General features: G+C 48.2%; 1 protein-coding gene across 1 annotated transcript in view; it reads left to right on the forward strand.

The window, feature by feature from the left end:
- Rptor (regulatory associated protein of MTOR complex 1) overlaps positions 1-21,241 on the forward strand; it is a 231,918-nt gene that overhangs the window by 43,270 nt on the left and 167,407 nt on the right. The window contains exons 2-3 of the mRNA XM_040750158.1: positions 11,137-11,239; positions 20,845-20,927. Coding sequence (XP_040606092.1) covers positions 11,137-11,239; positions 20,845-20,927 — 186 coding nt within the window. The remainder of the gene's footprint in view (positions 1-11,136; positions 11,240-20,844; positions 20,928-21,241) is intronic.

The following is a 21,241-nucleotide window of genomic DNA, read 5'->3' on the forward strand; positions in this document are numbered from 1 at the left end:
CGGGTGTAGTACAGGGTGCTCTTCTGCCAGGGCCTGTGTTGTGGCCTCCCAAGGCTTCTCCTACTTGTGTTGTACCCCACTTGGAGATGGTGTCATGGCTGTGTGAGTCACAGTCTCTGGAGAGTGGGCTATATGTCTGTTTCTACTCAGAGACATTGTCTGCACACCAGCACATGAGTGTTGTAGTGTCCAGGGCAGGTCACATAGCTTGTCAATGTTTCTGGTAGAACAATGGTTCTCAACCTGAGGGTCATGACCCCCTGGGTTGAATTGCCCTTTCATGGGGGAGTCACATCCTGCATACCAGATATTTACACTATGATTCATAACAGTAATGAAATTACATTTGTGAAGTAGCAATGAAAATCATTTTATGATTGGGGGTCACCACAGCATGAGGAACTGTACTATAGGTGGCAGCATTAGGAAGGTTGAGAAGAATAGGTCAAGGGGCAGGTGTGACTGGCCTTGATTCAGGTTATGGTAAGCCTTGAAGCAGATGGTGACCAGAGTGCCCAGGCGGCATGATGATAAGGAGCTCCTTCTTATCTTGGGAATTATCAGCAGGACACATGGGTGTAGAGGATCTGTGACAGGGAAGAGAAGCCAAGCTAGAGAGGGCTGGAAGCATCCACGTGTAGGCCAGCAGTCTGGGGGTGTGCTTTAAGGAGGCGCTCAACCCTTTAGCTGCAGCTCCACATTTCAGTCTGTCATGGGAGAGGTCACCACAGCTCACTATACACTATAGATGGTGTTGTGGGAATGAGGGGTTCAGGGGCTCGCGCGCCCACGCACGCACGCACGCATCTAGTAGTCACGAGATGAGACAGAATGTCCCCCACCCCCTAATGGCAGGCCAGGAGCTGTGTTGTTCTAGAGGCTTCTTACTCCCTGGTTCACTGTAGAGGTGCCCAGTGGTGACTCTGCAGAGGCTGATGCTCTTCCAGGCGCTGTCCCCACCCAGAGGGAGTGAACAAGCTGGAAAAATAGAAAAATGTCTTTCAGGCAGAGCTGAAGGACAAACCCATTGAAGAGATTTCCCTTAATTTGTTGGAGTTCCTCTCTGTAAGGGAAGGACACAAAGCCCAGAAAGTTCTTTTTACTGAAGTCTGTGTCATGCCATAGAACAGTTCATCAAGAGTGGTGGACAGCAGTGCTGATATTTACTGGTGCTGGTGCGGTCTGCTGAGTGCAACAGTTTTTAGAAGTTTCTGGAAGGAAACATACTTTTTTCTTACCTGGGAACTAGAAGCAATTGGTTGCAGTTTCTCTTGGATCTTTGTGATTAATTTTGTTTGTGTCAAGTAGAGGACATCCCATTACTAGCCTTCATTCTGAAAGATTTTTCTGCCGAGTAGGTTTGAAAGCTGGGGCTGGAAACTGTACCACGTCCCCGAGAGCACATAGCTGTTACACTTGCCCAGCTTGCTCTATTACTTGTTTGTTTAGAGGTTTGGAGAATTGAGCAGTCAACACCCTGATTTCCTGCACTCATCTCCATGCAGCTCCTGGCCCGATGCCAGGGTTACACCTACCACCTGACTACTTCTGTGCTCTGTGACACTCCCTGGCTATGCTAAGAGTGGCTTACACCGTCTGTTCGTCTGTCCGTCCATCCATCCATCCATCAAGAACTGCCTAATTTATATACCTTTCTTTTCTTTTTTAAAAAACAAAACTTGGTCTTGGGATGTGAGATGTCACGGAAGGTAAATGTGCTGTCACCACGCCTCGGGGCCTGAGTTTCCATGAAACCCACATGTTGAAAGGCAAGAACTAGCTCAGGCAAGTAGTCCTTTGACTTTGCATGTGAACACACATGGATGCACACACAGTAATTAAATTTATTTTAAAAAAGAACCTGCTTTCTAAATAGCATTGCTTACTCGATTCCAGACTGGATATACATTGTAGAGTGCATTGTCTCATTTTGTGGATGGTTTGCTCGTGGTGCCATTCATCTTGTTTCTCTGTTCCCTAAGTTTCCTATAACTAGGCTCAGTCCAGAGGGATACTTGTTCGAGGTGGAGGCCGAGGACTCCCGTTTTCCAGTTGCCTCTCCTTACGACAGGAAGAGTCAGTTATCTACCACAGAGTTGGCCACCCGCTGGATAGGTGCTCAGCTGAGGGAGTGTTGTCTGCACAGCCTAGTGCTGAGGTGTCTGAAGCTGTTCTCATTCTAGCTTCTCTTTGTGACCGTGTCAGGCAGCTCTGTGTCACTTCAATGACATACGCAGAGACATGGTTTTGTGGGCCGGTAGGAGACTCCAAGGTTGAGTGGTCCTGTGCCCTGGGCCACAGTTACTAGAGGACAGTGGCAGGGGTGTAGTGATATCCACCTCCACACCTGTAGCACTGACCATACCCTTTTGGGCATGGTCACAGGTGTGGACATGACCAGTGATAAGGATTAGGTTTGAGGTTCGGACTTCTTTCTTGCTTCCTGCTCGGGTCATCTGTTTCCTGTGTAACTGCATTCCCCAAATAAACATCACTTCATCTTATTGGTCAAGCATCCTGATTTCCACGCACAATACAGGGACAGGCAGATGGGACACAACCACAGTCCTGTTTGGGGCATTTCCCAGTGAAAGCAGGTTCTCCAGAGTCACAGGACCTCCCCCACTACCATCTTGACAAACAAGTCTTTGACATGTGGGTTCTTGGGGAACACTGAATATCCAAGCCATGGCAGCGGTTTGACTTTCTGTGAAAGTGAAGTGTCAGTGCATTTCTCTGCATTTTAATTGAAGCTGATTTGAAAATCGCTTATATATACATACATATATATATATATATATACATAGACATAGTGTGTGTATATGTGTGTGTGTGTACATATATGTAGTGTGTGCATACGCTTACACAAGCATCTCAGAGTTCCCTACGCATGAGGATGGACTCCTCCTTGCTGTGTTGTGCAGCCTTCAGTGACTACTCCTTCCCAGGGTCTATCTGTCATCTTTGCTCTGCTGCATGTTAGCCCCTGCTCCTGGTGGCCTGTGTCCTGTCGCTTCTCGTGTGCCAAAGAACTCTGTCTACACTCAGAGGTCACTTTTCCTTGCCAAGTGTTCTTCAGTTTTGTCAGGCAGGGTGAGTTCTGAACATTTCTTGGCATTATCATGGGACTTTGGGCATTTTTGGTAGGAAATACAGAATGTTATTATTTTCTGAAATGGTAGGGTGATGATTTGTTTGTGGGGTGTTCCTAGGACCCATGGCCATGTCTAATAGGCCGTGGGCATTTAAGGCAGATGCTTGTTAGCAGTTAACCACATGGGCTCCTTTGGTTCTACCCAGGTAGAAATCACGAGTGTAGGTGAGCGCTTCCATTGCTTAGCAGTCCTAGGTCCTGGAGTGCCCACACCTAGGGCTGGACTTGAAGGTCCAGTGGTTACAACTGCAAGCTCTGAGAGCTGAGGGTCCTGTTTGTTGCTCTAAGTATTAATGAGTAGAGACTCAGTTTTTTAGTGGCTTTCAGCGCTCAGTTAGGAGGCTTATTGCTCCAGCTAAAGATTACAAACAGCTTGGCCCTTGACACATTTTGTAATCCTTAGCTTCTTGCAGGGAATAGACAAACAGCAGCAGGCAGCACTTGTTGGTGCCGTGACTTCCCAACACGATAGCTGTCCACAGTGGGCAGCAGGGGCCTTGTAGCTGGTTGTGCAGTTCTATGGCATCCACGTGCCTCTCACCTTCGCATCTGAGAAACTGGGAACCGTTGGTGTCTGGTTTAGTGAATCCCAGGCTCTGTACACTTCAGGATGACATTTCCATCATAAGATCTCTCTCCATAGATGGACTTGCTACTATTGCCATTATTGTGTGTGAAGTTACTTCTCTGGCACAGGAATCCTGGAGTAATTCTGTGAGAAGGGGAACCGTTGTATACAAATCCTTCCTCTTCAGTACTCAGAGCATGAAAGTCTGCTGCTGTCTCTGGGACTTGTCTGCACACAGCAAGAAAGAGAAGTGGCCCAGAGAGTTGCCATCCACCATCTGCCATGATGTTGAAGAACACAGTGGGGTTGACCATGACGCCACAAGAGGTTACGGGGGACTACAGTGTTTGCAAAGCCTAGCGTGCATAATGTTTGTGTGTCAGTTAAAGAATAAAGAGGTGGGGCTGGAGAGATGGCTTGGTGGTTAGGAGCACTGGCTGCTTTTCCAGAGGACCTGGGTTTAGTTCCCAGCACCCATATGAAACTCACAACTGTCTATAACTCCAGTTCTAGGGGACCTGACACCCTCACAGAGACACACATGCAGGGCACAGGAAAGGCCAGGCTGTGTACCTTGTTAAGTCTTCAGTCTTGGCTGTATGTAGGAAGCTGTGTAGCATCCGGTGCAGTGCGTACTTCCTGCTTTTGTTAAATTCTGGGCCACAAACTTGATCATGTACCATGGTTTGCTGTCAGCTTGGTTTAGTGGTCCATAATCCCCAAAGGAAATTCATGCGTGCTATCAGCTTTATCTGCAGGACTTAGAAAGAAATTGAATTGTTGCTGTTTTCTATTTCCTGTTTTTAATCCTCCCACCTTTGGCTCTATGCTGAGGCAGTTTCTCACTTGGGATTGCCTTTAGTAGCTCAGGCATGGGGTGGTGCTCTGACATTGTTTCTCTAAGGTGAGAGCACTAGGCCATTGGTTTTTATGTAGGTGGCAAAACCCGCTCCTGGGAGGCTGCACCGAAAGGATTGCGCACAGCAACAGCGTCCGACCTCTCTCTCAGGCCTTAGGAAGAACCCTGGAAGCTGCGGCTTCTGGAGAGCCAGTGAATGCTGACTCCCCGACGGTTCAGTGTCCTGGTGGTTTGAGATCAGTACCTGACTGCTGACCCACGCTGGGAGGGGAAGGGACCCAGTCACGTGTGGGACAGATAACTAGGGAAGCCTAGACATGAAGAGGAAGCTTAACCAGCCAGGAAACTGCCGCTCACTGCCTCACCTTCTCTGCCTCTGCCCCTGAGTGCTGGGATTAAAGGTGTGGGCCACATCCACCCCACGTGAGTGTTTGTCTCGACTTCCTAAGATGATGATAGCTAGTCTGGTATCATCCTAGGAGACAGACTGCTCTCTCCTCCCGGGACTCTGTCTATGGCGAACTCCCTGTGGCTGTCTATGAGGTTTCTCTAATTGATTTCTCTCAGTCAAAACCAAAGGTATGGCTATTGCAGATGGTTCTCCAGACGTGCACCATAGAGCTGCATACCAGCTGCACTTGCTGCTGTGCTCTGGCACTGTCTTTAGAAGCATCTCTTCTGCCTCGATTATGTAAACCACTTTCTTACAGTCTGTGGGTGTTGGCACCGTGGAGCCTCCTCATAGCATAAGTCCCGTTGGCCCAGCCAGGATGCGGCTATGGAAGCACCCTCCTTGGCCACCTGGGATTCATGTTGTTTTTCCGAATGTGTACCATGGACGACACAGCACTAGATTATGATTTACAGTGATAAATCATTTTTATATCCCTCTTTTGAAGTGATGTGCTTATAGCTGGAGATTTGACTGCAGATTTCCTGAAGGGCTAAGTAAAAAGAAGAAAAGGGGGCCATCCACCTTTCCCTTTCAAACAGCTCGTGAGAGCTTGTGCTTTCATTGTTGGCATGGAAGTTTGCTGTGCACACATGTGTGCGTGTGTACCTGTGTGTGGGAATTATGAAGGATATTCTTTAGTAGATTTAAATAATTATGATATATAGAATAAACTGAGCTGTAGTTTTTTAAAAACTTATTTTGTATACAGTTGTTTATTTTGACTCTTAGAAAAAGACTCTTAAGTCTTTCTTATGTTGGAAGCAGACTCAGTCCGTGGTCTCTTGGGTGTTGTGTGGAGGAAGGGCCCAGGTGTGCCTTTGAGAAGGCAGCAGCTGAGCTTGCCACTGGCTAACTTTGATGTTGCAAATTTCCTTTTTGCTTTTTCCTTTCTATTTAGCTGGAAATGGACTTTAAAAATCAGTGTGATTTGAACAGAATTTGGCCTTTAAAGAAAAGCACATTTAAAATTAAGTTTGGATTCTGGCTCAGAGTAATAAAGCAAGGTATTAAAATTCCAGCATCCTTCTCTTTGTTTCCCATTCCCATCTAAGGAACAAAAGGATTTGGAGAAAAACCAAACCAAACCAGGGGTCTCTCCTCCTCCCCCCCTTCCCCCCTCCCCCTCCTCCTCCTCCTCCTCCTCCTCCTCCTCCTCCTCCTCCTCCTCCTCCTCCTCCTCCTCATGCTGCTGCTGCTACAGGACACTCAGTTTGATGCACTTTCTTATGGGCTTGTTGTTTGCCTCTCTCCTGCTGTCTGTGGTTGGGAGTTGGGGGTACACTGGCTTTTCCTTCCCCCTTCTCCTCTTTGCTGTGTGCTGTAGTTTCCGACTTACTTTATAAATTATGCATTTGTGTCCCTCATCCCACTCAGCTTTTCTTGATGCTCCAAATCCTAATGAGGACTCTTGGGAGTGGGTGGTGCTGTCCTCAGACAAGTGGGTGAACAGTGTTTTGTGACATCAGTGTTGACCCTCAGGCTGGCTTTCTGTGTCTGTTCCATAATAGCTCAGCTGTTGATGCATGAGCTGGCCTCAGTGTAGGCCCAGACCCGCCACAAGTCAGGCAGCTTCGCTTACTCTTGTTTCTTATCTGCAGAGTCATCTAGGTGTTTGGCATGGTAGCCTGTGAAGTTTCATTACAAATTGGCCAAGCAGCTGGATCACCCATGCCTTCTAAACAATAAATGGCTTTGGTGACCAGCTAAGAAGGAAAGTATCAACAAAGCCCTTGTAATAATGTTTGAGGTCTTTGAATGTTAGCAGACATCAATATGCTCCAGATACCAAGGTGGTATGGCTGTGGGTGAAGCCATTTACTCAGATTTCACCATGTAAGCATACATGCACTTGTGCTGTTGCAGACACTTCTGGCTATGTCATGAGACTCGGGACCATGAGACTAAGTGGAACTAAGATTAACTACCATAGCCTCCTGTTTTCTACACCAAGAATAGAAAGTTTTCCCAAGGCTTTTGACTGGGACCTAATCCCAAAAGGTTCCTTCTAGGATGGCCCAGGAACCCTGGCACTGAGAGCTTACAGCACTTCCTCTGACTTGTCTGGAGACTGAAGGGATTGACAGGTTGAGGTTACAAACTGGGAGTGACCACTGAAAATCTTATACAGCTCACTCGCTCCCTCCCTCTTTTGATTTTTTTTTTTGAGACAATGTCTCTCCATGTAGCCCTGGTGTTCCTAGAACTCCCTATAGAACACACTGCCCTTGAACTCACAGAGATCCCCTTGCCTCTACCTCCATAGTGCAGGGGTTAAAAAGTGTGTGCTACCATCCCTGGTATATACAGTTTCTTTATGTTTTTTGGAGATAGTCTCATGTCATCCAAGCTGTTTTGGAATTCACTGAGTAGCCAGGCTGGCCTTGGTCTCATGGCTGTCCTCCTACTTCAGCCTCCCAAGTGCTGAGGTTGTTACAGGCTTGCCTGGATGGATTTCAAAGTGATAATTCTTTTCAAATTCAAAATTAACCTCTGGAGACAAAACTGTGCCATCTTATGTTACATTCCATTGAGAGGAAATGTTTTAATGTCCAAAATGTTTATTTTATGCAATATTCTGCAGTTTTTGGTACATTAAATTTGATAGCCTTTATATGAAAACATTTCTGTAGCTGTATTGAAATCATTAATGTAGAATTTTTGGAATACAGTTGCCATATAAATGAAATGAAATGCCAAGAAGACATTTTAGTGTAGTTGAACTTGCCAGTCTATATAGTCTATGCCAACATGGTTATATTTGCAGAATAGGATATACTTGATTGGATTAAGAATATTTAGTAATAATCTTGGAATCAGTAGGTAGACTAAAATCCATTTTGTAATTTATGTGTTAGTATATTGAGGTCTTGTGTTGTTTTTATAGGAAGCATAGTTTAGGCTGGTATTAGTGCCCAGGCCAGGTTTGCTACTGCTGAGTTCTGGAGCAGGAGAGTTGACCCTGACTCCGAGTGATTTGGTGAGTATAGGGGGTGCACTGGAGACAAGTGTGCCTGGTTGTGTCACAGGACTGAAGAGGGACTACGGCGTTTTCATGAATTTTTGTCTGAGCGTCTCACACCATGAGATTGTACGCTTGTGCGCGTATGGAGGCTAGAAGTGAGTCTGCGTGTCTTCTCTACTGCTCTCCATCTTATCCTGTGACACAGCGACGTCCCCGATCTGGCTATACTAGATGGCCAGTGAATTGCAGAGCCTAAGGATGCTCCTGTCTTCCTTCCCCGTGCTGGAGTTACAGGCACAGCCACCAAACCTGACTCTTAAATGGCTGCTGTGATCTGAAGTTAGACCCTCATGCTTGTGCCACAGACATTTTACTGACTGCACCATTTGCCTGGCTTATGAGGGACGTTTACCTTTTGTAATTAACTGGGAACATATTAACTGAGATTTGCAATAAATGAAGTCAGATTGAAGGCTGCATCAATACCCTGGACCCCTTCTCTGTCATTGGTGTGGGAAAGAATAAGGGTGACCCAACATGGGACTTGCCGCCACGGGAGCTGGGCAGGTTCACCCTTTGACCCCTCCTTCCCCTTTGCCGTCATAAGGTGAGTGAGCTCAAGCTGTGATTGAGACACCTGTTAGCATCACTTCATAGCAGTTGTCACTCATGGCTGATGACACGAGCAGGGCAGACTGCATTCCAGACTGTGGCTGTGAACTTCTGGGGTTTGAGTAAAAGGATGTGACAAGTCACCGAGCCAGCCCAAGCCGGACAGTCTTGTCCCTTCCCCTTTGGATGCACAGGGCTGCGGGGAGAGATGCTGGGAAAGCAGACTCCTAGGGCAGTTACAGCCGGGCTTTCCCTGGGATCGGCCAATTCTCAGGTGTGCCACAGACTTTGAACTTTGAGTGGGGAGCAGGAGGTTAGGTTAAGGGATGCTTTGCAGGCTGAGGACACAGGAACCAGGAGCTCAGCTGTGGTGAATCAGACAGTCTGTGGCAGCCCTCTTGGTCCACTGGTGACATGTTCTGAGACCCCAGTGGCTGCCCTTCCATGGACCATGTTTTCTTATTTGTAAGCACCTGTTATGGGATATGTTTGTACAGGAGGCACAGAGAGTGCACGGACAGCAGCAACAGAGCAGTGAAACAGTCTTGTCACAGTGGCTCTGTGAGTGCGGGCCTCTCCTCCACCGTAAACACCCCCCCCCCCATGTGTGCCTGTGCCATGCCACAAGTGCTCTTCGCTCTTCTCCGTGTGGGCTCCAGGGACTGAACTCAGCTCCTTCATTTGGCAGCAGGCACCTTTACCATCTGAGTCACACACACCAGCCCTCAACCTTGTCTGCAAGGGAGGGACGCTCTGGCTTCTTTTCCTCTTGTCTGATTGGCGGTTTGCTCCTCCCGTGCTTTGGACCCCTTAGTAAATGACAAGCCTTGCTTGAACACAGGCGTGGTCACACCGCGCAGTGCCCGGACAGCACAGATACTGGCTGTTGACTTAGTGGAGGATGTGCACCCCAAGTACAGAATGGAGGGTTTCCAGGTGGGGTGCATTAGAGCATGTGGGCTGTCTGACTGTAGTGAGGTCACTGAGGACAGGCAATCACTCTTTCAGTATTAGAGAACCTAAGCTGTATGGATTACTGCGTCTGTAGAGGAAGAAGGCTGTGGTGACCGAGCAAAGCCGTGTTTCTTCAGGAAGTGACTTGGGAGCCGACCCAAGATCTGGTTCTGTGCTTTACGGGAGCTGTGTGGGTCCCATTGTTGTAGCAGTGCAAGACTTCAAGCTGTCCCAAGCAAGATGGCAGAGATGTTTGCAGGTAGCATCTCATTTTAGACAGCTTGTCCTCAGGCTGAGTCTGCAATAAAGCAATTGATCAACTCTGTGGGATTATTGATGGTGGTCACTTATATTGGAAGCTAACTAGAAAATGCAGTTATTTTTACCCTCTGATTGATTTTCACCTTTCCTTCTGACCGTGGGTAAAGAGCCTGTTTTCAGGTTTACAGAAGACGATTCTGGACTGCTCTGTGGAAGATGCTCTTGGGGGTGGGAGTGCAGGGAGAGTGGAACATTTTTCCCCCACAGACCTTTAGACTCATCTCTAGAAGAGGAGCTGCCACACGGGAAGCCCAGCTTTGATGGCCCGTGTGGAAAAGTTGAAGGTGGTTTGGAGTGAACACAGTAGGAGATATTCCAGCTAGAGTGCAGGGTGGGTAGGAACTGCTGACCGCAGAGTGCTGGTGCTTCTTAGGATGGTGAGGGATGGGAAGGGCTGTGCTCAGTTTGAATGACCTGCCCCCCAACGCTTGCTTGCCCTAGCTTTATTTTTCCCAAGACGGCTCTCACTGTTTAGCCCAGGCTCAGACTCTGTCTCCTCTCTGTGTAGCCCAGGCTCAGAATCTCTGTCTCTTCACTGGGATTGAAGGTGTGTGCTGCTCTGTTCTTGCTGCACGGTCTTTATCTCTTAGGGTCCCTGAGGTACTCCTAGCCCTGCGAGCAGTGATTGCACACTGTGTTGAGCTGCTGAAGGATGTGGGCTAAGATGTGCTGGCTGTGTGGGGCTGCTTCTTAGCTTCTTAAAGTTCCATCAGTGGAAAAGGAGCAGGTGTGGGAGAAGGAACCAGGTGTGGTGGTGCACATGTTTAGTCCCAGCCCGCAGAGGCAGAGGCAGGCGGATCTCTGTGAGTTGTAGGCCCGCCTGGTCTACAGAGCGAGTTCCAGGACAGCTAGGACTATGTAGAGAGATCCTGTCTTAAATAAATAAACTAAGCAGAGAAGGTACTCAGACTTCAGTCTCCAGTGGAGAGAAACCCAGTAAAGTGAGGTAACGTGGTAACATGGGACTACTTAAAAGAGAAATCACCAGCGAGTAAACGGTGGTACGAGTCTGAGTTAACGTGATGGTACGCATGTCCCAAGCAGTGTCAGGACAGAGCACCAGTAAGAATCGTGTAGGTTGCACTTTGAGATGTGTTGTCTTTTGATCAGTTGACTCTGCTTCTGGGGATTCCTACAAGGAAGTGTCAACCCTCTGCCCTGTCCGTGGAGGTGGCTAACAGGCCAGAGAGGAGCGATGCTCTGGGTGCGCATCTGGGGTTCGTGTTGATCACTGTTTCTGTTGTGCTTCCAGATGAAGACCGTTAGTGTGGCCTTGGTCCTGTGCCTGAATGTGGGCGTGGATCCTCCAGATGTGGTGAAGACTACACCCTGTGCGCGACTGGAGTGTTGGATAGGTAAGTGTCAGCCCTCCCTTACTTAGGCACTTGTCATGTAAACTGTTGTTTTAGATATATTAACCTTCATTCTGCAGCAGAGAAAGTTTTGGTTGATATATAGCTTGCATACATGGTGTGTAATGGTAGGTATACACACTTGAAAAATTGGACAACTCATATTTGTAGGTAAATCTATTTATAGTAGTGGTGAATTGATGTATTTTAAGCACCGAGGATGGCTTACAGCAGTTGCCAGTTATGAGCTCCTTTTGTCTCCTCCGTCCAAGGCCCACATCAGAACGTTGCATTGCGCTTACATGTGTGCACATGCATACATGCATGCAGCAGTGTAGATGTGGAGGTCAAAGTGCGTCGTGGGAGTCAGTTCTCTCCTTTCAGGAGGTCGTGGAAATTGAACTCAGGGTGCATTTGTCCACCTGCTGAGCCCTCTAACTAGTTCCTGCCTGGCTTTTGTTTGTTTTTCTTGTAACAAATTGCAAATGCTTACTATTTCAAAATTTAACTACTCTAATGAAAATAAATTACAGAACACCTTCAGTATTTGTACATTATTTTCATATAACTATAGCAGTTTTTCAAAAGACGTCTTACGAAGGGTATTTTCACAATACCATGTTGCATAAACAGGACGGCATTAAAGAATATCAGGTTGAAACGTATCTCACAGTGCTGGCTTTGAAAGGGAGGAAAATGAGATACAAAAGAAGAGTTTGCTCTGAGTCATCCCTGAGTACATGATGGAGTAGGGAGGCTACATTAAGTGTGGAGTCTGCTCATTTTCAGAAACTGGAGCCAGGTGATGGTGGCACGCTTGCTTAATTCTAGCACGGGGAGGCAGAGGCAAGTGGATCTCTGTTAGGTTGAGGCCTTTCTGTTCTATATAGTTAGGTTCTAGGCCAGCCATGTACACTGTCGTAAATGAAGATAGGTGGGTAATGAAAATGTGTGCAACAGCCCTGGCTGCCCTGGAATTCACTCTGCAGACCAGGCTGGCCTCGAACTCAGGGATCTGCCTGCTTCTGCCTTCCAAACACAGGGATTAAAGGCATGCGCCACCATTGTCTGACTTAAAAATTCTTTATGAACATTTCTCAGGGCACACACAGTGTTGTTCAGCAATCACCAACATTCTCTCTAGGAGCTCTTCACACCACAGCTGCAGCTCTTTCCCTTCCCAGCCCCTGTAAGTTCCATTCAGGGTTTTTCTTTTTTGAGACAAGTGTTGTTATATAGTGTAGGCTAACCTCAACCTGAAGATCCCCCTGCCTCCACCTCCTGAGTACTGAATTACAGTTGGGCACCACCACATCGGCTAATCCGTTCAGAAGGACATACGGTTTTCCTAGATTGAGAACTGTGTATTTGGTTTTTACTGAGAGGTGGGCCCTGAATGGGCTGTTGTGACTTGACAAATGTGTGGCTGTGTAGAAGACTACAAATGCAAGCTTTGTGTTTGCTCTCAGCATTTGTGCTGTCACTAGAAATCAAAGAATTGTGTGCTCAAGACCCTAGCATTGCCGCCTGTTGGTGGCTCACACCTTAGATCCCAGAGGCAGAGGCAGGAGGATCTCTGTGAGCTCGAGGCCAGCCTGGTCTACAGAGCGACTTCCAGGACAGCCTGCAAAGCAATACAGAGAAACCCTGTCTCAAAAAAAAAACCAAAAAGAAGGAAGGAAGGAAGGAAGGAAGGAAGGAAGGAAGGAAGGAAGGAAGGAAGAGACCCTAGCGTCATTTGTCTCAGCTTCACTCTACCTGCTTAGCTGCCTTGAGCCGTGTTTCCTTTAGTAGAGAGGAGCTAATGGTGCCACCTGCCGCAAGGCTCCAGGGATACTGCGACCCTGGGCTCAGCTCCATGCAGAGACTGGCAAATTGTTTTTGTTTGTTTGTGCTACTGTAACAAAACAGGAGACGAGGTAATTAGTAAATGATGGAGGTCTAAGGCTCACAGTTCTTTCGAATGTAAAACTCAAGTAAAGATGGTGGCAGATGGTTTGTCTGGTGTCTGCGAGATGAGGATGCCTTGATCGCTGCTTGACTTGGTGGTCAGGGCAAAGGGTTTAGTGAGTTGCTTGCAGCCCTTGAATAAGGTCTGCAGTGCTCGTCTTAGGCAGTCTGCTATTGTGACTCAGTCTCTCCCCGTATGCCTCACCGCTTGGCACTGCCAAGCTTTGGGCTTATGTTCCAACAGAGGAATTTGGAGAGACATATTTATATCATAGTACCAACTGGCACTCTCCCCCGTGCAGTATCCTCCCCTTTCTCAACACAGCAGGGTACCAGGTGCCTCTTGCACCCAACTATGTAGCTGAAGAGGGGCATAGCAAGTGTGCCTCATTAGCTGTTAGGAACCTGCTGGCCTCTGGGATTGCTATGCAGTCAGGGCTGATGTCTAGCAGACGTCAGATAGTAGGATGCACATGTTCTCATTCCATGTACCGGATTAGACCTTTAGTGTGTCAGGTAGTTGTTGAAGCATAGCCCAGAGCTCTGCTGAAAGCTGTGGGTGTGGCCTTGTGGGAAGGGGAGGTTGAGCCGCCTGTGCTAGGCTGAGATGCTCAGGTCCAGAGTCGAGGGCTCTGGATGGAGCCTGAAGAGGACTAGACTTGTGCTTGTTGCCTTTGTTGTTGTTTGCACAACCTGAGCACGGGACAGAGGATCCCAAGGCTGCCTGGAGAGTGTGTCAGTCAAGTGTCCCTGAGGAGAAGGCACAGACTTTTCTGTCACCTATCCCAGATGGTAGGGCATGAGCTGTGAATGTCAGAGTATAGGCAGCATTGGCAGGTCCCCAGGAATTGAAAGCTCTTGGGGAGCCCTTGTTCCTCACTCCTCTGCTTTACAGACGCTGTTTTGCCTTCTGGAAACAACTCTTGTCTCTTTTCAGAAAAGCAGAAGAGAATGTTTGGTTTTATAGCTGATATTAAATGCTACAGTAGTAATAAGAGTACAGTCACTAAATGGAGTGTGCCCTGTGCTTGTGTGGGATGGTTTGCCTGACAGCAGAATGAATGTAGAGCAGCCTGCTGCGTGTCAGCAAGGGCCCTGGAGCCAGGCGTTGGTGTGCTAGCGGGACAAGCTGGGTGTCAAAAGAGGTTTGTCAGAGGCATGGTGCTGCCCTTAGCCCCACAGAGGCCCTGCAGACGAACTGAGACAGTGCGTCTGTCTGTTCTTGGTCTGGTTGTGTTGATTGCAGAGCACATGCACAGAGCCTGCTACTAGCTGGCCAGAGCAGACTGGAACCCCAGGTCAGCGCCAGTCTCCACGAGTGGCCTTGGAGAGCAATGTGGTGAAGGTCAAGTGGGCATTGCTGCACAGCCGGACAGTGACCTGCCTGGGCAGGAGTTGAGCTGGAGCTGCCAGCGAGGCGGGCAGTGGGGGTTTGCTGCGACCCGTGGCTCTTTGGGCTGTGGCATAGCTCCAGAGGCATTTGGAGCCTCTGCTTTTGGGGACTCATGGCTTAGAACACTACGTTCTCTGTTCTTTGTGCCAGCATCTTAAGGTAGTACCCCCCTCACCTTTGAGGGAGGATAGCATAGCCACCTGTAGTCTCTTCTCTTACTTCTTACTCCTTTTCATTGGACATAATCCCAGAGGCTGTGTTTTAAGTCATGAATCCCATCCAAGTCCCCTTGCAGTTTGTAAAGTAAGGTAGCTCCTGGTTTTGATCATAGCAGGCTTTGGTTTGCTCTGCAGTCACGTGACAAGGTCAGCCGTGGATAGACACTGTCTGCCCTTTGATCCTAGCCATGCCAGGGTTGAAAGGTCCCACCCCTAGGCAGACTGAAGTGGACCTGCCCAGCTCTGCACAGCCTCGTGGGCAGGCTTTGCCCTGAAGCTCAGTGAGGAGGCCAGCCTGGCACTGTGTTTGCCACTAATTATAAAATGGAGAGATGACATTATGATTAATAAGATACAGTCATCAAGAGCCATTCCTAATTTCAAAGTAGCCCCTTTGCTATTATGTATTCTCTCAATCAAAAATTAGTCATTCAAGGTTATGCAACTAATTAATGGAGGAATCCTTGAAAGACACTCTCTGATTTACACTCCATCCAGTGGGCAGAACTCTACTAATCAGTCAATTAGCAAATGCTTAAGTGTCTGCTAACTACAAGGCACAAAGAACTACAAAGGTTCTTTGAGCTGGGAGCTGTGTGTCACTTCTGCTTTTGTGTTTCTGTTGTGGCACAGACTGCATACGGGAGGCTGAGCGTGGCCTACATACAGGAGCCTGTGGTTCAGCCTGCATTCAGGAGGCTTTACCTAATCCAAGCGCATGGCCAGCTTCAGAGACTTTTCCCAACCCCCCCCCCCCATGATACCAGATCCCTGCAGAACATGGGACCAGAAGCCAAGGGTAGCCACATTCCCGGAATCTGGCACGTGTGCTCTTGGCAGCATGTGTTCTTGTTTGATACGTATCTGAGTGGGAGTGTCTGGTGGGCTCAGCCGGCTTCTTTTCTCCTTTTGGGGGTCCTGCTTACCAGGATCAGAACCAGATACAGGGACCCACCAGCCTGTGGAGTCTCACAGAGCCTTCCCAGAGTGCTGTCAGCAACATGCACAGCAATAGCAGAATGCCGCGGGCTTGGGAAGGATAGTCTGGCTGGGCACCGCATCAGGGCATCTATGTGTGAAGAGACAATAAGCAAAGGAGAAAGAGAACAGATTTTGCTGTTGTCTGACTGATAATACTGTCAGTGCCGTACAGGACCAGAGAGCTTCAGCTAGGCTGGGAGGTGCTCAGCCGCAGGTCACATATGAGTGCTGTGAGACTCCCTAAAGCTTTACCGTGATGCCAACTTGTGCTCTTCCAACCCTTCCTCTGTCATCCCCTTTATCACTTCCTTCCCAGTTCACTCGAGACAAAATGAAGCCACACAGGCTTTGGGAGATAGGGTTTGTCAAGAGAGGATTATAGCTGTGAGCCTGCACCTGACAGTGGCCGGCGTACCCGGAGTTAACCTCTGTTGGTGACGTCGGATGGTTCTCTCTGCTCGCCTTACTATTTGCTCTCTTCCGTTTCATGGCTCTTCTCCTCATTGGCATAATTTCTGAGGAAATAAAACTAATTGACCGAAGGGATTTCTAGTAGATCAGAGGTAATGCACTGTTGTGTGGCAGCCTTTTCCTAGGGAGATGCAACACACACACTCACCCTGTGTGGCGGCGGCTCACAAAGCTGGGGACCTGGCCCACACTTCACACACGGCTTGCACGCAGCTCAGCAGGTTGGAGACTGTCTTCCCGGTGCCTCAGTTGCTCTCCTTTCAATCTCAGTTCTGTTTTTTCCCTTTTTCTGTATTTGCTTCAGGTCTGCCCGCCTCTCTCTGCCTCTTGGCGAGTGCGTCACCACGCTCAGCTGTCCTGAGGGGGGCGGCTGCAGCCTTAGTTGGGAAGAAGAGATGAGGTTGACGTTCAAGTGAGAAGGACACCTTCATTCCTTCCACCTACAGGGTAGACCAGACCCCAGGAGCTAACGCTTCTGCAACCCTCCTGCCCTCCCTGTGCTGTGGCTTATTAGATAGAACCACATGCGCTGATAAGATGAGGCACGATAGGCCTATCTTTCCAAAGAGGAGAACACCTTTTCTTACCCACAGGCTACCACACTCACTGCTGCTGCACAGTTACCAAGTGTGTGCTTATCCTGTTTCCGGGACTTGCCCTGTTCACCACAGACAGCCTGCTGTTTGAAAGGCTTCTCTTTGTTAGGGCTGCATAGGTGGCAGTTGGTAGAGTTCCAGCCTAGTCTGCAACGAGTCTTGGGTTTGATTCCCAGCACCACATGAACTGGGTGTGGTGACACATGTCTAATCCTAGCACGGGGGAAGTGGAGGCAGAGGGTCAGAAATTCAAGAGGCGAGGAGCTACCTAGCAAGGTTTGGGACAGTGGAAGCACATGAGATCCCACCTCATACAGGCGTCTTTGACTTTAGAAACATAGTCAACCCCTGCTTCTTGCCAGCCTTGTGTTAGTCATGGCCTGTGGGTCGGGGTCGCCAGGATTGTTACAGATCCTAGGAGAACTGTCTCCATAGAGCACAGAGAATGAAGACTGGATGCCGTGTCTTGTGTTGGTCGACAGAGTTCCCATAGTTCTTCAAGGCACAGTAGCAAGAACAGTCTCTCACACGCTTTCACTCAGCAGTGTGGTTCCTCTGGAGCTTGGATTGGAGTTTCTAGCACCTGTCTTGAAGTCCTTTGAGGATGCTGACCGGAGTTACAGACAGTTCTGAACATGTCTTGTAGGTTCTGGGAATTGAACTCTGGAAAGAGCAGCCAGTGCTCTTAATGCTTGAGCCATGGCTCCATCCCAAGATTTACTTTTGTAATCAAAAGCTCTTTATGTGTCTGTGTGTGCTTTGCTAGCACAGGGGAGGCTCTCCTTCAGCGGTGCCGCTGTCCATGAGTCGGCACATCCCTGTAGCTAGCCACCAGGGGAACTGAACTCTACCTGGGTAGAGTTGTTTCTTTGTTCCTGTGTTCTTTGCCCTGTCTGTTGACTGTGAGAACATTTGTGTTCTCTTAGAAACATTTGACCTTTCCTGCTGATGGTAGAAAAGCCCTGTGGGTAAAGCTGCTGGAATCTTCCAAAGGGTGAATGCAGTGACTGCTGTGCTTTCTTTAGCTTTGCAGTTTAAAAAAAAAAAAAAAAGAAAGAAAGAGCCAGGTGATGGCGGCACACACTTTTAATCCCAGCACTCAGGAGGCACAGCCAGGGCTACACAGAGAAACCCTGTCTTCACCCATTCCACCCTCTAAAAAAAAAAAGTAACTTGCTGGCAGCCATAGTCACATATTGGCTAGAGGCTGATGGCGAGCCCTTGGACCAAGTTCCCCTCACCAAAGACCGCAGAGAAGTTTAGTGACTCAAGCACTGGGAGCGGTTTGGTTAGGAGGTTCCTTCTCTCGAGTAATTGTCCCTGTGTTCATGTGCTGGGGAGGTGAGTGCGCACAATAGTGACACTAACAACAAGGCCATCCATGGCAGAAATCTGAGGATGAGAATGTCACCCTGCAGTGTACAGAGTCTGGGACCAGACACCTGTGCTTGGCCAGGCTTTCCTCTGTGAGGTGGAGTGGCCTTTGGGAAGGTAAAGGCATGAGCATTGTGAAAACTGCGTGCTGCTTTGGGTGTAGGAGTGGCAAGGCCACTTGGAAGTTTGATAGGGCCGACTGTGGCCAGCTCTTTCTAACGCTTCTGACTGTTTGCACCTCTGCACGGTCAGGAGCAGACACCTGCGCCCCATCTGCTCGTGGTGCTCCCTTACCTTGGTGCTCTCACTGCCTTGGGCTCCATGTTTTCCTTACTCCTCCTAAGTCTGGCTGGACTTAGTTAATCATTATGAATTCAGACTAAATAAAAAAAAAATCCAGCTTTTAAAAGATTGTCTTTGGTAAATCAGAAATGCATACCAGATTTCTTAAATTTCAGTTCCCAAGAACGCTCCTAATATTTTGTATGATGAAACTAGAGTCTGTGAGAGCCCCAAGCCATGGGCAGAACCGGCTACCCATGGCAGCTTCCAGGAGCTCCCACAAAGCTGGTGTAGGTGCTGAGCTGCCCGTTTTGCATGGCCACCCACCTGTCTTCACCTGAGGGAAAGTGAACGAAGTGGGTTGTCACTGACATTGATAAGATTTGGAAGCTTGTGTCTGCCACTGTGAGTTGGTGCCGCCTTGATGCTGAAAGCATCCTCTGATGAGGTGTCTTGTGTCCGTGAGTGTGGATTTGTACTCAAACACCAGGGAATGAGGTGGGATCTGCATCACTTAGTGAGCAATGCTTCCCCTCAAAGGGTGCCGCAAGGCAGCTCAGTGCAGAGCTCAGATAGCGTATATATACCAAGTAATCATAAAGAGACGTCATGGCAGAGGAAAGGGCCATGACCATTAAACCACTGTTTTTAAAGGTCTCCCCTCCCCTACGGTGAGCGTGTGTGAATGCGACAACAAATGTCAGGGTACATGAACGCAGATTCAGAGTCCAGCTCCCAGTGAAGACATTCACAACAACCCCGTTCTTCTCACTAGACTTTGTGTTTGCTTGTTTTGTTACTGTTATTATTTTAGTTCAGGGTCTCTGGGCAGGCTGGGAGCTTCCTATGTATCCGGGGATGACCTTGAACCTCTGATCATCCTGCCTCCACCTCCTGGGCACTGAGATTTCAGGCCTGTACCTCCATTCTTGTTTTTTGTAGTGTTGAAGATGGAACCCAGGGCTTCATGCATGGTAGGCCAAGTATTCAACCAACTGAGCTATGTCTTCAGCCCCTTATCACTAAGTTTTTGAAGAGATCATAATTATTTTTCGTTAGTGTAGTGAGTGTTCTTCCCAACAGCCTGGTCCCAGTGCTGCCTCAACACCAAATAACACACAGAGACTCCATTAGTTACAATGTTGTTGGCCAATGTCCAGGGCTTCTCATTGGCTATTTCTGTCTTAAGTATTAACCCATGACTACTAATATATATTTCCGATCCTGATGCGCCTCTCTTCCCCAGGCAACCTCTTGACTACGTTTCCCAGAATCCTCTTCGACTCATAGTCCCACCTATCTTGCTTCCCTATTGGCCAACAGTGCTTTATTAATCAACCAGTAGGACAACATATACACAGAAGGACTTCCCCCATCACTTTGTAAATATTCATGTGAAGACAGTGAATTTATCATATTTAGTTTATTTTATATTTTTTAAAAAGACGATTATATATATGAGTGTTTTGCTCACATGTATGTCTGTACTGCTTGCATACTGGGTCCAGGAGGTCAGAAGGCATTGGATTTTCAAGAACTGGAGTTACAGATGGTTGGAGCTGTGACGAGGGTGTTGGGAATTGAATACAGGTTCTCTGTAAGAACAAGTGTACTTAACTGCTGAGACATTTTCCAGTCCCAGTTTGTCATGTTTAGATGAAAGAATAAAGATAAAATAATTTTTCTTACATGAATTAAATACTCTGTTTCTCTCTCATTTGCTCATTCTTTTTGTAGCACGGGCTGGCCTTGAACTTGTGATTCTCCTGCCTGGCTCTCATATTCTAATATGGTATATATCAGGGAACAAAAGCTCTTTGGGGTCATCAGATGCTTAAAGAGTGGCAAGGGGTCTTGAGACGGACAGGGTCAGGGTTGTTAGCATAGAAGGTGCTCAGTGACTAAGCCGAAAACCAGGGGTGTTTGTGTAAGTGACAATCTAGATGAAAATTGGTGTCGCCCCTCCTTCCCTGCTTTCTTCCTCTTCCTCTCCCTTCTTCCTTCCCTCCATTCCCTCCTCCATCTCTGCACACAGGAGAGTTGCAGTTTTAGTATGGGATCCCAATAGAAGCCCAGGTGACCTCTCTGCTCGTGTCAGCAGAGCAGAAGAATGGGGTGATGGCAGGTGCTGAGCAGGAGTAGTTGCCAGGCCGAGGGATTGCCCTGAGCCATTTAGTAAGCCAGCAGGCTGTGGAGCCGCTCCTGCCCAGGGTGTGTTATAGCTCTGCTTCTGGTTAAGCACAGGTAAAGCTGAGGCCTGGACGGGTGTCTTGTCAAACAAAGGTGACGGCACTGTGGAGGAGATTGTACATTTACTGACCCCTCTCTTTGTTGCTTCTGCAGATCCTCTGTCTATGGGTCCTCAGAAAGCGCTGGAAACCATCGGTGCAAATCTACAGAAGCAGTATGAGAACTGGCAGCCAAGGGTAAGCCCGTTCTGATTGCCTTTCTGTTCTCCGTCACGGCTTCCTTGCTTTAAACTGAGTGAGAACCCTGGCTTCTTATCAGATCTTCCAGTGAGTACCTGGAGGCTCCTGTCACATATCAGTCCCCATGCAGCCTTCCCGCTGTAGCCCAGGAGGCTTGTGAGTGGTGCACACAATGTCTGTTTGGTGTAACGTTCCCCTAGAAAACTTTTATAAAAAGTTGAGACAGGGTTTCTCTGTGTAACCCTGCTGTCTGGAACTTACTCTGTAGACCAGGCTGGCCGAGAACTGCCTCTGCCTCCCGAGTGCTGGAA

Source organism: Mesocricetus auratus, unplaced genomic scaffold (assembly GCF_017639785.1).
Source record: "Mesocricetus auratus isolate SY011 unplaced genomic scaffold, BCM_Maur_2.0 Super-Scaffold_100007, whole genome shotgun sequence".
In the NCBI taxonomy this organism is placed as follows: Eukaryota; Metazoa; Chordata; class Mammalia; order Rodentia; family Cricetidae; genus Mesocricetus; species Mesocricetus auratus.